The sequence below is a fragment of the Scatophagus argus genome, chromosome 10 (genome assembly GCF_020382885.2).
Source record: "Scatophagus argus isolate fScaArg1 chromosome 10, fScaArg1.pri, whole genome shotgun sequence".
In the NCBI taxonomy this organism is placed as follows: domain Eukaryota; kingdom Metazoa; phylum Chordata; class Actinopteri; family Scatophagidae; genus Scatophagus; species Scatophagus argus.
The window spans coordinates 12,193,351-12,211,173 of NC_058502.1; the positions used below are offsets into that span (position 1 = coordinate 12,193,351).

A 17,823-nucleotide genomic window follows, 5' to 3' on the forward strand; every position below is an offset into this window, starting at 1 on the left:
TGCAGTAAGGAAATTCAGTGAAGTGTACTAAACAGCTCTTTGGCTTTTCATGAAGGTAACACTTGCCTTGCTTACTGATTTTGGGACTTACCAGATTTACCAAAGCATACTTGAGTAACTGCTGTCTCATCATTACTGTTGAAAATATTTTTGAGAGTTTTCAGCTCTGTCATCTGGCTCTGTGTAATAAAACCATTTTTGCGTCAGAGTAAGGAGTATTTTTACCAAATAGGATTAATCACAGACAAGACCAATAAATACAATCCCATTTTTCAGTGAAAATCCATCTTTATTGATACCATACATGAATTATCAGACAGAAACTTGGCAAAAAATATATATATAAAATCACCCCTATGGTGAGGTGCTACAGGAGTCAGCTATAGGTGCATTGCCATTTCAGCTGTCTCACAAATCAAACCCTTATTCCCTTATGTCAACTTAGGAAACAGTGTTGAAAAGTTGCCCCTAGATTCAATTCTGTGTTGACCTGCTGAGTTGATACACCACAAAAGTAGACTAGGGTTGCTAGAGACAACAAGGATTTAATACACAACAGCCTGCAGCTCAGTGTGGATTTACAGACAGCAGTTCTGTCAGATGTAATGATTAAGGAATTTCTGATAGTCTGTCCAGTCTGTCCTGGTGCTCTGAAAGACTGCCCTGCTGGGAGATTTGGCAAATGACTATTCACTAGCTGTCAGCTGGGATCCTGGCTGATGCTCAAGTCAGGCAACACTTTCCATCATAGGTTCATAAACAGGAAAGCCCAGCACAACAGCTTAAAAATCAAGCCCAGGGAGTCACTTTTTCACCACCAGAAATTATAAAGTCAATGGCCAAGAATTTTACACCAAAATTTTAACAAAATATTGACTTTGCATTGAGAGTTGAAACATTCATGAAATCAAATTTAGGATCGAAGGTTGAGGTTTTATTTTCTTTTTTTAAGATGTAATTTAATGTGCAACAAAGATTGCACCATTGTGGCATATTTCCAGCATCCGAGGAACTCGAGGCCCTTTGTCAGAGGATGACAACCTCACAGAAAAAGGGATGACTATCATTTTTTTCTGAAAGTGGTTATTCTGCAGATCTGCTAAGTTTTCAAATAGATCAGGAACCTACAACAAAGGAAACTGGATATTAAATATCTTTTTAATGTGAACAAACTGAACCAAACAGGCCAGAACAACCGGGGAGCTGCATGTCAAAAAACACAAGTAATGGAATGACCTCTATTAGCATTAACTGACTCAGCAACCCCACACACACCCCTCCATATATTAGCATGAGTATTGTACAGGTGGGTTGAACCTAAACAGAATGTCAGTACATAGAAAAATAAATACAGTTTGCTAAAATGAGGGCAAAATTCTTTTATCAGTGATTGTACCATTAAAAATCACGTTTAAAAAAACTTTTAAGAGGCTTTTCATCTCTTTACATTAGATTGAGTTTCTCATAGTTCTAGGGAGGAATACATAGAATAACTTTTACAGAAATTACTACCTAAAAATATACAAGCACAGACACAAACATGAGGAGTAAAGCCAACAAAATGATTCTTCATAGAACATAAAACAGCACAGTGTAATCAATATCTAAAGAATCTTTACATGTAGCTCCTTGGTCTGCAGCTTTCTTAATTGTGATTAAAAACATTTCTGGGAAACTTAAGTTAATACAAAAGTCTTTTTTTCTTATTTTACAATCCTGTCAAAACTTGTTTTTAAAATATTTTTGAGTAGCAAATTTGAGAAGTTTTCAGTTATGTTCTCTGAAGAGAGGACCCCCCCAGAAAGAGATTTCGAGACAAAGCAAACAGTTCTGCGATGACAAGTCAACAGATCCAAACCAGGCGCATCATAGCAATTTAGTGAGGAAAGTGGTTTCCAGTGTGCTGCTTTGGACTCACATCAAACAAGATGCAGTACAGTATTACACTAGCCTTGATCTCCCCAACTGAAGCCAATGGACCTGGTGACAGTGTGATGTCCGACACAGATGGATGACATTATATTAAGCACAGACTTACATGAAAGTTATTACCATCACAATAAGAATGATCTAACAGCAATACTTATACATTAATATACTGCAGGTTTCAGATGTTTTACAGTTCTTACATTAGCAATAATAGAAAAGAAAAAAAATACACCATCAATTCATAAGAAAAATAGATTGGAGTTAATAAGTGGAAAACAGTGCAAAGAATATTCTGGGGTGTTTTTTGTTTGCTTGCTTGTCTGTTTATTTTTTAGAAATTGTTTACAAAAATAAAAAAAAAAATTCAAAACAAGTCTAAACCATAGAAAACGAAAACACACTTCTGTAGAGTCTGGTGCTCTGGTCCAGACATGCTGCTGCGTACCACCTCTCTCCAGTACCTCAATGTTTTATGCTGTAGTTGTAGGTGTGTGTGTGTGTATGTATGTGTGCGTGCGTGCGTACGTGTGTGTGTCAGTGTTTGGGTGAGAGGTGTGTGTGTGTGTGTGTGTGTGGGTGGCTGTTTAAGATTTAGCGTAGTGGTTCTCAACTCCGGTCCTCAAGCTCCGGCACTGTACAGGTTTTTGTTCCAACCAGGTCCTACAAAAACAAATGATTGAGTTTTTAAAAACCGAACGTTGAATTTTGATACTAAGAGTGCACACAGTTTTCTGCAGCCTGCAAAAAAAATAAGTTAAATTAAAAGCTAAGCATTTCTTCCATGTGACATGAGCATAACAGAAACAACGAGGTGCGTTTTCAAGGAAGTCGCACGCCCGAGAGACCCGAGGTTGGAACAAGAACCCACTGACATGGTCGCCATGGCGAGCACTCTGACAACAGGACACGCCAACTTTGGCTCAAACGCTGTGGTGAGCAATGATGGGGAGGGGGGGATTTAAACACAAATGAGCACACACCACCACCCCTCTCACCACACCTCTAAGAGGACCGACTGAAACCGAGCAAACTAAGGGCCAAGGCTGAGCACCACTGATCATGTGCAACAATGTGAGGGAGCGAGTGGGATTCTGCTGACACTGTCCTCTATGTGACAGTACAGAGCTTCATCAGTCCTTTAGCTCTTATCCCCCTTCCCTAGCCATTCTCCTTGTCGTCTTAAAAAATAGCATAACGGAATAAAACAAACAAAAATTAACTGAACAAAAGTGCTCAAGGCCATCCTCCCTGACTCCTTTCGCTAGTGTGTTGGCTCAGGTGGATCCCAGTAGGTTTTAAACATTGAAAAAGGGGGCTGACTGGGACCACAGCACTCTACTGGGACGACTGGGAGTTGTCATTCTTGCTCTCCTGACTGGAGGGAGCCTTGTTGTTCCAGGGCGAGTGTGCCCCCAGTGCAGGCGAGCTGTTGAAACTGTCCTCATCCTCCAGGCCATTCGCCCCATCGAACTGCGTGTTCTCCAGCCGCGTGATCAGACGCTCGTCCTCGTCACCAAACTCCCCTCCCATCAGAGTGGGCTCTCCCACCATCATCACGTCCTAAAGGGGACAGCAAGGGCCGGTACATATTATCCCCATAATACAGGGGTGTGCGCGGAATGACTGGCTGTACGGACGAGTTGTAACTGTAGCGTACTTGCCTTTTGTCTAGGTGCGATCTAACTTTGTTCAATTCCAGCGTTACAAATTAATTTTAACTAATGAAATGCATAATAATTGATACTTCACTCTCAGTTTTAGGGACCAAGGGACCCCGAGTTTTAAAATCCCGAGGTATTAAGTGTCCACTCATTCTGAACCCAATCACAACAGGACATTGTGTTCAGTAGTCCATGTGGCTCTGACCCCCTGCCCCTGTTCCGAGAACCAGGGTCGAGGGGCACTCCCTACTGGCCAGCAGTGGGCATCCCTGATCCTTGAGTGCTGCATCGGGGGGGGTTTCATTCCACCTCGGGTCTCGTTCACTCAATCAAGCAACCAAGTAAGCAAAGACAGCAGTGCTGTGTGAATCATGTGCTCTGATAAGACTTAATGGTAACTCTAAAACCAAGTTGATAAAGCAGATTTAGAGAGAAAATCTAACTGTCCCACTGGAGATCAGAGCAAGGTAACTCTACCCCAAGGCCCAAAAATATATTACTTTGAGATGGAGGTCACTTGTACGACCACTAAATAAACCTATAAACCTGTGGCCCCAGAGGACCAGGGACTGCCCATCACTGGTTCACATCAGGGGTTCTGCTAGCTAAATCTACTCATCCTCAATAGAATTACAGAATCAACCCCTACCCCCACACACCTGAATTCAAACCCCACCTCCACAAGCTATCGCCACCCTGACCTTCTGCTACACCTATTCCTAAACATGCTAAACAACCCCGGCTACCACCCCCTACACCCACAAACACCCTTCTAACCATAATTCCTTCCTTTCTAGTGCCCCCAACTGGTCTTATCCTCCTATACCTTGCTCAGCTAAATTTGGAGGTGCAGACAGAAGTCAAGTAGATGTAATGCTTACAGGTACCTGGCTGGAGAGTGAAAAGCTGTTGGCTGGACTCTTCTTTTTGCTGTTGCTGTTGTTATTGCTGCCTCCTCCAGAGCTCACCGTGCTTCCACCAGACACCTTCCTTTTCCGCCGCTTGTTTGGAGCTTGTCTAGCTGGCTCAGCTACAAGGAGACAGACAGAGAGAAGATACATTTCATAATCAAGCATTTAAATCTCTATAAATCAGTTGGTTCTAGACTTACTGCAGATAAGATCACACGATTGCAACTCAATTGGTTGTGTGTGTGTGTGTTACCTGGAGGTGCTACCATTCTTTGCCACTTTTGGAACAGGCAGGTCTTCAGGCAGTCTCTGGGGCTCAAGCTGTAGGTCTTATGCCTGGACATCAACTCTTGCATGGGCTCCAATATCACACATAGCTTTAGGGAAGATGAGCAAGTGTTAGCCAGTTGTTGGTTGCAATTGAGATTGATTCAACGACAGATCAAAATTCAAATTTGCTTACACGGAGGTAGTTGAGTGTGGAATTAGACAGCCCACATCTGGTGATATTTTTAGCCAGCTGATCGAGCATCTGGGGATCCTGAATGGTTGCGTTAAAAAGGTGAGATAAAAAAAGTCTATGTACTGTATGTTCACTTTAGTGCAAGTGTGTGGAACTCACATGCATAGCCAAAATGCTCCTGGGTAGGACCTCTCGGTGTTGTCTGATGCTGAAGTGCCACGTCTTGATCCGCATCATGTCATCAAACATGAACTCTAGGTACAAGCGACCCTCCACACAAACCTTATCCCCAGGAGAGAAATAAAACTTGGATTAGTTGCAGCATTACAGCACCAGCGACAGATTGGAGACATCTTTCATCCTGTGTGACATTAACGGTACCTGTGTGAACATGGGCTTGCCGTTCTGGGTCACCATGGTGCACTGGTCACAGTCCAGAGACACAAAGTTACTGTGGAAAGACTCCTTTGGATGCTTCAAAACATAGAACAGCTCAGTGGCGCCCCCCTCAAAAATACTTCGAAAGTATCGTGGAATCAACGTCCTGCCGATGGCTGCAAATAAAAATGATAACTTTAGCGAATTAACACATAAAGGAGGAAAGGGTGAATCTGACAAAGCCATGAAAAGAATAAAATTAAGAATAGAGTATCAATGATATACATAACACCACTCATTATCGTACGTTAAAATTTTCCACATAAATTTGAAAGATATACACAATATCAAGATAATATATGGAAAGCAAAGGACAAGTTATAAATCATTTACTGTACGTTACTAAAATAAAACAGGTTCACTGTAATGACAAAACGTGAAAATGCAAAGAAACATCAGTATTTATTTTAATTCTTACTGTATCGTTTTGGTCCATCTTCCAGACAGAAAGTGATGGTAAGCATGGCGTCATCCTCAAAAAACTCTGTGGTGAATGCATCCCACCAGAGATTGTCACAGTCCTGAGGGAAAAGAAGAATGAGTGGGATGGAGGCAATTTATTTGCCATTAAATCACAATAATATAAAACATAACATTCAAAGTCTAATACTGAAAAGAGCATTTTGTCAGTTATCAAAAACAACAGAAGCTGTGTTTGTTTTAAAGAGATGAGGAAGCTAAATAATTTGAATAAACAAATAGACTGAAGTACAGCAGTACAAACAATCAGAAAGAGGAAGCAGAAATTCTGGTTTCCCCAAATTTACCACTTCTATAACAATCAATCAATTCCACTCTTCTCTCCTACAGTCTGGTGAATAAAATTCCAGTTTGCGTAAACCACTGTGGACAGACTACGTGAGAACACACATGCATGCTTTATGAGTCATTCAAATGAATGTGTGAATCTGCAAAGATCAGCAGATGAGTAGAAATAATGTTTTGTTGGTGCACCAAGGAAGTAAAAAGTTAAAGTGATAACATTCTAAATAGGACATGCTGTAATTCAGACATCAGGTGTTTCATCTTAGAACAAAATGTACAGATGTTAGTGCGCATGTACTTATAATGTGCAGACTGAGAGTCACGTGAAAAGCACGGCTCATAACATCTACTCAGCTGCACGCTCTGGCATACAAACAGTTGTCACTCCAATTACAATTTAGCCAGGTTGATCAGATACTGGCAATCCTATTAAGAGCCTGAATGTAAATGAAGCTGGCGAGTTCTCGGGATTAATTTCCTACAAAATCCTTAACATGGTTAGCCGCATGTAGCATAGCAGCCAAGAAGGCAAATCTGAAAACATACAACAGTAAGTAGTTCATGGGAGCTGCAGAATGTGGACTGTAATAAGAACCAACTTGACAATGAAAAGCTTAAAACCTATTCTCACTGGACAAACAACCCACTGGCTAACATCTGGCTTCTGTCTTCAGCGGGGAAGGGTACAATCGGCATTCCTTCATTGGTCAAATGACTCTGCAGTAGTAACAGGTATTTATTGGCCCCATCTCCAATCAACAGTGGTGTAAACATGACACCTAGGTAAATGTACCAATTCTCTTATGCACAAATTTCAGGATGCTGGGTGTGAATGGTTTTCTGTCATCTGTGCTGAATTTGAAAGAGACATTTTCACTGTCCTTGATGGTGCTTTCTACAGTTTTCCACATTCTGGTGTGTTTGTGACATTAAACTTGCCTTGCAATTGTAAAAGGAGACAATCACCTATTCTTGTCAAGTTTACCCACATTTAAAAACCTGTGTATATTCACTACTTGTATTTTTGTACTGCAGCAGTTTGGTGTTGAGTTGGGGAGGGGGTGATGTACTCTCTTAATGCAGTGACTCTCACCTCTGTCCAATTCTGTAGCCTCTTGTTCAGCTCATATATCCGGTAATCTGTCTGGTTCCCGTATGGTGTGGGTCTCCTGAAACAGAAAACAAAGGAATTATACAATCTGCAGGCTGAGCTGCGTCAGCGGAATTTTTCCACACACATAATGTAAACAAACAATATAAGCCAAGAGCAGTCGCAAACACAAATTAATAACAGGTAAATTAAATGCCTACATTTTTAACACATGTAGAGAACAAGCAGCAAAAATGCTTCATAAGTTACTTTTGGACTGGGACAAGCTATAAATGTATGTTGTTTTGCTGTACTCACCCCATTCCAGGCTCCATGTATGATGGGGGGTACATGGGTGTAGGCCTAGGAGGAATGACAAATACAAAAAAATCAGCAACCATTTTCAAGGAAACATAAGTAACACCAAGCATACAAGCTTTTAGTCCTACATAGCAGATGTATTATATGTCATGAGCTCTAAACCTTTAACACAGAGCTGCAAAAAATCCCACAGCTTGCAGCAACTTTTTGATTTCAAGGCCTGGTTTATCATATGTGACTAACATGGAGTTTACAACAAACAAATATGCATATATTTTAAAAAGTAATGTTCCATTAACACTATTAAATCAAACAGTGAAATTTGAAAGATGGACTACAAAAAAGCACAAAAATATAAGCCGCAAAACATCAGTGCAGATGATTATTTTACATATAAGTAGCATCTAAAAACAGGAAAAATATTTATGCCAAGAACACAAATTGTATTATAATAATGATAAAACTCAGAGCTTGTAAGAAGTAAAAAAGAGGCACAGGAAAGTCACAAATTGCCTTTTCCTTTGACGGAACATCTCATACCCGGACAGTATAACCCAGACCTACCCCACATCTCTGTCCAGCATAGCGCCTGGGTGGAAGGGGGGAAAGCTGCCGCCGTTGGGGGGCTCCTTAGGAGAGTACAGCTTGAATGACTTTGACGAACAGCCTGCGCACAGCAGAGGAGGAGGGAAAAAAGAACAGAGATTTAGAGGAGATTTAGATTACTTTAGATTTAGCTCATTCAAATCACAGCATCATCTAAGTAATCTAATGTTGGATGATTTTGTGGAGATTTAAGCAACTAAAAACATGATGCCAAAACAATTTCCTGCTGCTTTCATTATCTAATGCATCTTCAATCTGGTAAATGGACAAGAAAACAAATCATCACGAGGGGTGAAAAAAAAAAACAAAAAAACAAAACAGCCATATTTATTAGCCTACAGAAATCTGAAAACACAATCAGTCAAATGTGGGCATGTTCTTTGTGTTCTTGTACCATCCATACCATTACAAGGAACCCTCTTCTCTGCATACAGTCCCATGAGATTCTAACCCTGCACACAACTGTGTGTGTGTGTGTGTGTGTGTGTGTGTGTGTGTCTCTCTCCCCCTTTAGTTGCCTCTTCTACCCATCCCCCTACTCGCTACTCTGGCTGTTGTTAACCCTTGTCTGCCCAGATAAGCCATTCATGCTCAAACAATTCCGGGCTCTGAGAAAACATCTATTCTGTATCTCTACTCAAAGAGACCTCACACAGACAGCGGCTGCATGTAATTAAGTCTGACCAGAGATATTTATATCAGAGCAGGCAGTAACAGACCGAGATGTTTGACAAAAACAACCCCTGGTAATTTGACCCTGACTGGCCCATTACAATCACCCTGCAGTTACCATACTGTTTTAGCATAGATGAAGACAAATGTATAGTGAACTAGTGGTATTCAGTACATGATGTGGTAATACATTCACGACATGAAACAGATACCAGAAACATTGAGAGAGTATAAACACCCTGACTGCTCCTGTATTTGCCTTCTTGGTAATAATGTTTATGAGCACGATGCTTGCAAATCTGGTATTCCCAGCAGGCACATGAACACAGCGTAATTTTAATTTGCTACTTTGACTCAGTCGGTCACTGTCAGCGCGGCTTAGAAAATGGCGATTGTACCAAATTAAAACCAGCAGGGGGAGAAATGCGGACATCCAACATGGGCCACTCTGATGTGGGATCCAACCTAAACGGGACTAACTACCATAAACTCCATCATTTTTGGTGAAGTGACAGAAAGCCTGCAGGCAGACTACTCCACAAATGGTGGTGCTTTAAGTCAGGACAAAAACAAACTGAAAAAGAAAGGCAAGGGAAGTACGCCTGTGTCAACTCTGATCTGTCCGTCCTCCTTCACATCAGTCTAAGTTCCCTGAACAACTTCAGATCCTCCTTCATTTACTCTCACCCTTTCTTCCTTGCATCAGTATGCAAACTAGAGTCATAGAAGGTCATCTTCTCCCCATTACTAGGGGGGTGAACCTGCCCAGGAGCACCCAACAATGGTTCTCTATGCATTACCTCTGACCTACAGGCACATAGACCACCAGCCTTTAACCTCAGAGACCATCCAACGTAACATGACAAGTCATTCAGTCGAATGCAGCGTGCAAAACACAAACTCCACCTCAGCAAATAAGAAGGGATATCTTTTTATCTGTGATATATAATAACTCCACATACTGAGACATACCCTGCAAAACATGTAGATAATATTCTCACCTTTTATAAACACCCAAACACAAACCCTAAAAAAGGACCAGTTCTAACATAAGTACGTATATAACGACAATTTTGCAGACCAGAAGTAACGTCATTTACAGGAAAGCATCCTGAATTGAGGTATACATGACAAACAGATGAATGACTGCAACATCCTTCAAAAGAAGAACCTGATTAAGTTCAGATGGGAGCTCATAATGCATACTCGCGCTAACAAAGGTTAACTTTAAATAGTGAGACTTTGGTGCAGTTAAGTCCGCCCAAACTGTTCAGTGCAAACAATGGAGCTGCATCTAGAGGCTGGTCCAAAGCCAATAAAACATCCAAGGCAATGTGCGAAGACACATACTTGCACTGCATATTGGTGTCAAGTTAGTGCCCGGTCTGTGGATATGTAGAGTCGACATTTAAAAATAAGACTGTATTCACTTTAACAGACAGGACCAGGCGTAAACTGAACCGCAGGGCCGCATTCAATAACCATATGCAGAAGACGGTTGCCATTGCTAAACTATTAACCTAGCTGGTTGCTAAACTGCCGTTATCACCGCCATCTACTTACAAATTCCTGTGCTCGGTTACGACCGCTTTCAACGGGTTATTGTAAACCAGTGGTGCTGCAAAAGTAGCGTGGGTCTAAGTTTAAGTTACCTGCAGAGAAAGATCCACCGAAACGCGGTGTTGCCCAACACCTCCGCTCGGTGTGAGTAGCCACCTAGCCTCGCTGCTAGCCGGAGCGGCTGGATGGTGAGAGCTCCAGCTCCGACCGTTGATAATGCAGTCCTACGATCCCAAACAAGATGGCAAGCGGGGGGAAAGTGAAACACTCCAGCTACTTCCACTGATCCCTGTCAATTTGCAATCCCTAACTATATGTTTTAAATGTCATTGGTTTGAGGGGGACGGTGGCATCTACTACAAGACCCTTTGTTCCTGCAAACCGAGATACGAACAAACAAAGGCCCCGCCTCCTACAGGCTCCTCCGCCCATCCTAACTCACAGACCGGGACAAACACAGGCCTGCTGCCCACAGCGGCCCGCAATTTGTCTCTTTCAGGACCCCTGCCTGTACCAGTGGCCCCCAGAGTAATCCAATGTGGGTGAAAGTAACAGTCATCAATCTGTTGCGCCCCTTAACACACAGTTTACAAAGCAAAAACTGGAACGATTATATCCCATGAATATCTGTAGTATCTGAGAGGATTTTGATTTTGAAAAGCCTTTTGTGGTGGGCGCACGGAAACCCAATTCAGATATTAATCAGTCATGAAGAATAAAGACATATTTTTTGCTAGGGATGCTGGAACTCTGTGAACTATCACTGGTCATCTAGCACTGCAATGTTCATCCTGAATCTGAAAATGAAATCTACATACCCCCCAATAAATCTAGCAAATGTGATTCATTCTTTTTACACTGTTCATCACTTCTGTGACAATAAATGTTAACCTAAATGGGCTGTCTAACTCAAGCCAACTTTGTAAAGGCTTATGACAAACGACTGACTCGACTGATGACTCAAATCCTTTAGACCACAGACCTGAGCCTGTCATAGCCTCAGATTATGTAAGGGTGTAATCTGCTGCCTCACTTTTAATCAATAACCACTCATGTTTAGAAGCAATGCATTTGAGCGCCAGAAAACCTTTTGTGGTCTCAAAGTGCCTTTAAAGCTCAATTTGTTGAGGCTTCCACTTCTGCCAGTCAGTTAGTAGAGTTACATAAGCAGGGAGTACAGAAGAGAGAAGCAGGGGGAAAATGCATTTCATTGACAGAGGGTCATTAACACATCTGACCCACACCGTGTTACTCTTACTGCACAAAGCCCACATCAGGCAAAGAGCTACAGTATCTGCTGCAGCTTGAGATCAAAAGCACCTGCTGTGAAGTGTGGATTATACTGAAACCAAATATAAATCTTTACATTTTTCATGTTATTTAATTGTCCCTTCCACAGCTTTAGCCTATTCTTTGGATCAGAGTGTATCCTGGTCAAATTCTGGAAAAAAACGCAACTCGAAAGATCTCTTTCTAGTCAAAGAAACAGCGTTCTAATCTAGAAAGTTGACTTTGTAGTTACGACAGAACATAAATTATGAAACAGCTCCAGGGGGAATAAAAGAAGGACTAAAGCCTTTTGTTAAAACATAGACCCAGATCTAGGATCTCTTATTGAAAACAATGATTTCCCAGTGTGCTGTCTGTTCAGTGTTGACAGACTGTCATGAGAAGAGACGTGATAGAACAGCATCTCCCTCTGCTGGCAAATGCTGCAAACATCTTCCTCATGCTGTGCAGAATAGAGTAGAATACAATGGAATGAATCCAATCTAGGAGTTCAACACTTCACAACCGTCTTTGTGTTTTTAAATAGAAAAATCTCTCATTTGTAGCATGTTGTAGCTTGTAGCATTTTTAGATACATTCTCTTATTCCATGATTATAACTTAACATGCACAATAGCCCTTATTTTTGAAGACTGGGACACCTGAAGTAAGCCTGTATTATTATTAGGCTACATAAAAGTAATAAAGACAGATCAAATGAGTGTGGATTATATGGTACAGTGTATGGGATATCACATGCATTGTGGTGTGTGTGTTTGACTTTCAAGAACTGAATCCATTTTAATCTGTTCAGCAAGAGTCCTGCTTAGTACACACATACACAGCGTACATGGCAAGTAGGGCTGGAAGCCACTGATAACATTAAAGGCTTAATCAGTATATGGCAGTCATATACATTAGAACTAAGTCCTGTTTTAGTCACCAGCACACTGGTCATGCAGTACAGGTTTTGATGTACCCTCTTGTATTCACCCCTAAGAGCATCTTACATGTATTACTGTACACAGCGCTGTACTGCATAGCATTCACATTGAAGTGGCCTCCATATGTAGTCATTGAAAATAATAATGTGTCCCCTAATACAGAAAAATATAAAATAGATCTGATATTTACTTATCTGGCACATCACTCACACATCAGTATAGTTTTACACATGAAGGAATTGAAGGAAATTGAGGCACTCGCACTCACTTGCACAGGCCACACGTAAATAAGTCCTGAAAGCATTTTCCAAAACCTGTGTCTGTACACAAGCCTCCGACAGATAAAATATGTGTTTTTGAGGAAATCTGAAGATGAGCGCTTGTTTGAACGGCATGTTCAGATTCCTTTTGTAGCTTTACTAAAAGCCACAGTGGAAGCACAAAACTGTCATGGAAACTGTTGTGACACCTGACTGGTAGTGATAGTATCACGGCAGCAGAGAGAGCTAACACAGACTGCACCCAGAGGATGCTGCTGTGGCTTGACAGGAGGAAGTTAAACAACATGTGTTAAAGATGAAATGAGGGATAACAAAAGAAAGTGAGGGTGTGAATGCTGCTGTTATGGACGCATGCAAGGACAGATGCCGCTGAGCTGAATCCACGCAGAAGTAGCACGAGGCAAGTCATAGAGGATTGGTGTGGTCCAGTGTAAACTGTAGGTTGTACAGCTTCTCTTGTTCTCCAGGGAATTAAAAATGTGTCCCACACAATCTCACTTCTTTAATGTGTCTGGGTGAAAACATGAAAATCCACCATAAAATAGAATTAACACTTGTATTCTTACAGTGTTGCACAATTCAGTTTCAACGTCTGTTCTTTAACCGAATGGCAGAGAGACAGACTGCAGTGATGATGTTATTTAGAGACTAATTTTGGAGCCGCTCCACAGATAGTGAATAATGAAGCAGCTATGACACAGCGCTCGATTTTACTGGAACGTGGGCTCTTTGTCTAATTTGCAACGTGACGCCCTGTATTAAATTAACACTTTTTTTAAATGTCACAAATCTAAACTCCATAAGCCTGATGAGTCAGTCGTTAAGTCCAAGTAAATGGACCAACTCCACCAACTCCACCTCCACCTGCTGACATCATTTACTCCTGTTCTGATGCTCAGTTTAGGCAGATACTTGTCAAACCACAATATAAACTCTGTTTTATAGCAGACATCCCTTTAACAGCCTGAACCTGTCAACACTTGATTTGATTTGCACAAACTTGTCAACAGTGTGTCATTCTAAGTAGCGCAATTTGTTTTTACACCAACCAGTTGTTCAAACAGGCTGGTTAATGCAAGATACATTTATAAAGTCATTAAAAAATGTTATTATGGTTGATGGTTTGTATGCTATATTTACACAACAGTCTTGAACACACACATCTGCGTGCACACACACACACACAGGTCATACAGAGATACAGCACAAAGCTTACAAACAACTCTGTGTTTGTCCTCATACTTTCTGTCTTCAGCACAGCTCTGGTTCAATCTGAGCACTGTTAGTGTCAGCAACAAACCCGCTTTCATGTTTTAAAGACTCTGCAGCTTGCACATCTCTCACAAATAAACGTGTGCTTTGATAGAAAAATCATTTATTTCCTTCCCACACATTTAGTTTTCTTCCCTGCGTGGCACACAGCAGCTTTTCTCTGCCATCCTGTCGGCCTGCAGCAGATGTGACATCACTACAGCTTGTCTCCCCCCCCCATCTCTCTGACTCCCCAGCATCTCTGTCTCCCACGCATTCCTTCTTTCTCTCTGCCTCTGCACACACAGCCATTTTGATCTAGCAAACAAGATCTGAGAGACTCACCAGGGTTCAGAGAGAGAGAGAGGGAGAAGGAGACGAGGAGAAGGGAAGAAGTGAAGAACTGTGGAGGAAAAGAAAGGGAGGCACAGGCTTTCAGTGCAACGAGATATAGCCGAGCCAGTCGTGTTGTTGTGTAACGGTAATCAAAAAAGCCCTGGCTGTTTGGCTGCCATCTTGGCTCTGCTTTAAGTCACTTTTCTCCAATCAGGAGCCATGTGACTTTCTGCATGAGGTAACACCACTGTTACTGCAAAAGACAGTGTAAGAGAGGGTTGCGGGAGTGACAGAGAGGGAGGGAAAGAGGGAGAGAGGGTGGAAGAGGGGGAGAGAGTGAGATGAAGAAGGTAGAAATGGAAGGGGAGGGGTTACAGTGAGTTGGGTGAGAGATGGAGAGAATGGTGAGAAGAGGGGAACGAATACTTGAGTGGGTGCATGTGAGAGTTGTGGGGGGGGGGGGGGGGTAGCTTTAGCTCACAGGCAATCTATTTTTACCATTTAGTCTGAACAAAGGATGTGATTGGCTCCACTGTGTTAGGACAGATCTCCTTCATGCGGGGAACAAAGCCTTAAAAAGGCTGATTCACAGCAAAGTCACAACAACAGCAGGATGTCACAGTGTTGTCAATGAACTAGACAGACAGGAGAAGTCTCTTTTATTATGGCCTGCAGTCTATCGCATGCAAATACGCTCAGTACAGAGTCCTCTCTTCTATAATACTGTGACCCAATAACAGGCAGATTCATACACAAACGATGGGGAGGATTTTCCATCCAACTTCACACAAGAATGTAAACAAACCAGCTTTCAAATATAATGATTTACAGCACACAGAGAGAGGGAGCGAGAAACTGCAAACTGGTGTTGATCAATGTTGCTCTGTGGTTATCTAAGAGATCCACCAGCCTAAACTTGTCCTAGCACGCTCCTCGTCGAGGTCTATGTGTGTACGTGCATGCTGTATATCTACACGCATGCCTGCATGTGTAAACCTGTAAGCATTTGAACGCCTGTGCACAATACGCAGCACAACGGCAGATCTCCCCGGTTTCTACCTCTTTCTCGGTACATCCTTCAAAAACATGTGGATGTCATTAAAAGTTTCTGCTCCACGGTCGAGTCTGTCAACAGAGGGAGCAGAGGAGGCAGAGATACTGGAAAACTACAAGAGAGAGTGCGGAAGCGAGATAGTGGAGAAGAGAAAAGATCTGAGAAGAGAACATCAAGCAGAGGCCTCTCTAATTTTATTCCATCTGATAGCTGACTACCAATGAATCAGAACAGCCCCATTAAAATGATACTGACACCCTAATTCAATCTGTCCTCTCTGAGATCCCCCTGAGCAGATGCTACGATTCAATTTCTGTCTGTTACTTGCTCCCTTGTGCTGCGTGGAGCCTGTCCCCTGGCACTGTGAGGCTTTCACTGTGCACAAGGCAACCGTCTCTGTAGTCCGCCTGCTCTCACTGGGGTACCATTAAAGAGAAATTGCGCCAAAGTCAAAAAAGGATCACAGACTCCATGGGTAAGGAACAGATTATACGATCTACTTGATAAAAATTGCAAAAACAATTTGCTTGCCAAAGACTAACATGTGCCAACAGACCCGGGCAGTACTGGATTTCCTACCTCTTGCTTAAACACTGTAGGACAAAAGCATAGTGTGGATACTGAGCACCACTTACAGACCTCGATAATGGCCATAAACCATATTTTATAAAACTTTTATTTGAAGCTCCAGAGATCAAGAATTTTGATTCTATGAAAAGCCAAGGATGACAACAGCATAAAAACTGAAAATATGCAGACAGGCAAAATGCAAAGTCACAGTGACAAAGAGCTGTCTAATATTCAAGCAAATTCAACTCAACAAATTAAGTCTTCTTAAATGCCTTCATTAATGGTTTGAACACCTCAAGATGGACCAGCTTTAAACCATTCTGCAGTGAAAGTACTTTTGTCTCATTCAGTTCTGACACGAGACAGTAACGAGACAGTAAGCGATTTCCTCCCACCCCTCTAAACACATAAGAGCACAACTAACAAAAACAACAACAACGAAGTGGTCCGATAAAATCAAGGAAAAAAGTGTGAAAAGAAGAATTTATGGATATCTCAGTGTCTGAATATGTGGAAAAACTCAGACAGCCATTGATCTGCTGCCCAGCAAGCTAGCACAACTGACAGGGTCTGCTGAACAGCTCAATCCTAAAGTGTGGTAGTCTCAGTCTATAACCTTGTTTTAGGACATGTGTTGAGAGTGTAGCATGGCTTCACCAACACACACGCACTAGTGCACACACTTAACTCACACTCACACTCACACAGCTGGCCCTGGGCAGCTTTGCAGCACTTTTACATAAGTCATCTCTCTGACAGCACCACTGAGCACAGAAAGAGGGAGAAGAGAGGCAGAGAGACGAAGAGAGAAGAGAGGAAGAGCGAGAGTAGGCACTCACCGGGACAAGCACAACCTCCAACAGACATCTTCTCACATGTTGGGCTCTGCTCGGAACGAAACAGCTGCACTCAGTCCACACGCCGTGCGCATGGGCTAACTCTGAGGAAAACAACACGGACAGAGGGGTGGAGAGATTAGAGGGAGTGGTACAAAGCAGGGCATGTACACCACAACTACACTCCTCTCACTCTGTCAGAGGCAGGAAGTTGGCAGTGGTGCTCTAGCTGCATCATTAATAGGCATATTGCAACACAAGTGGGAGGGAAAATGAAAAAGGAGTGAAATAGGAAGAAAGAGCCTTTACGGTATGTGAGACTGGAGTAAGTAATATGGAGCGAAATGAGGGACTGTGTGTGTGTGTAAAAGGGAGAATACAGGAGGGAGGCAATTAGAGCAAAGGAGAGTGAAAGGAGAAAATGCACATGGTGTGTGTGTGGCAGTGATGCATGGTCCATTTTTGCCCTGCGCTGCTGTGGGAGATAAACATACTCAGTAGGAGCCCAGAGGCAGAGGGTCATTACTGGCGAACAAACACACATGCACACGAACGCACTCACTCATACACCCTGCCTCGTGTATGACAGATTTCCATCTCTCTTTCTGTCTCCTTCCCTCGCTACTTCCTTCTGCTTTTCTGCTGCCGAGAAAAGACTGGTGTTAATCACTGCAGACAGTATCGATTAAAAATGCAAAGCCCACCTGGAGCGCAGGGACACTGGAGACCCATGGGAGGCAGGAAGAGCGTGCATGTACAACTGAGCACACGCTCACACCAAACAGGAGCTGCATGTAAACAGTCTGACTCGACTGCAGACTGTTTGCCCAACAGTCCCTCTCTCTCTTCTCCACTCTTTTCTTGCTT

At 42.4% G+C, this 17,823-nt stretch overlaps 1 protein-coding gene across 4 annotated transcripts; it reads right to left on the reverse strand.

Annotated features, from left to right (window-relative positions):
• Positions 1-1,140: 1,140 nt before the first annotated feature.
• On the reverse strand, positions 1,141-17,060 carry ldb1a (LIM domain binding 1a). Of its 4 annotated transcripts, none has more exons than XM_046402442.1 (11): positions 16,960-17,060; positions 8,143-8,245; positions 7,576-7,620; positions 7,261-7,336; positions 5,821-5,923; positions 5,346-5,518; positions 5,124-5,246; positions 4,965-5,042; positions 4,755-4,878; positions 4,478-4,620; positions 1,141-2,589 (listed from the first exon to the last, which is right to left on the reverse strand). In XM_046402442.1, the coding sequence occupies exons 1-11, from the start codon at positions 16,985-16,987 to the stop codon at positions 2,536-2,538; spliced, it is 1,050 nt and encodes a 349-aa protein (XP_046258398.1). In that variant the 5' UTR covers positions 16,988-17,060; the 3' UTR covers positions 1,141-2,535. The 4 variants fall into 4 exon arrangements, with proteins under 4 accessions (XP_046258398.1, XP_046258397.1, XP_046258395.1 ...); XM_046402441.1 differs by having other exon boundaries at positions 4,472-4,620; XM_046402439.1 differs by lacking the exon at positions 1,141-2,589 and adding an exon at positions 2,763-3,489 and having other exon boundaries at positions 4,472-4,620.
• Positions 17,061-17,823: the final 763 nt, after the last annotated feature.

Bases quoted from the DNA above. Each gene is read 5' to 3' on its own strand.
- ldb1a (XM_046402439.1), bottom strand. From the start codon at position 16,987: ATGTCTGTTGGAGGTTGTGCTTGTCCCG. The intron at 5,043-5,123 runs GTGAGTTCCACA...GCAACCATTCAG, and splicing joins GGAGCATTTTGGCTATGCAT to GATCCCCAGATGCTCGATCA. The intron at 4,879-4,964 runs GTAAGCAAATTT...TCTTCCCTAAAG, and splicing joins CCACACTCAACTACCTCCGT to CTATGTGTGATATTGGAGCC.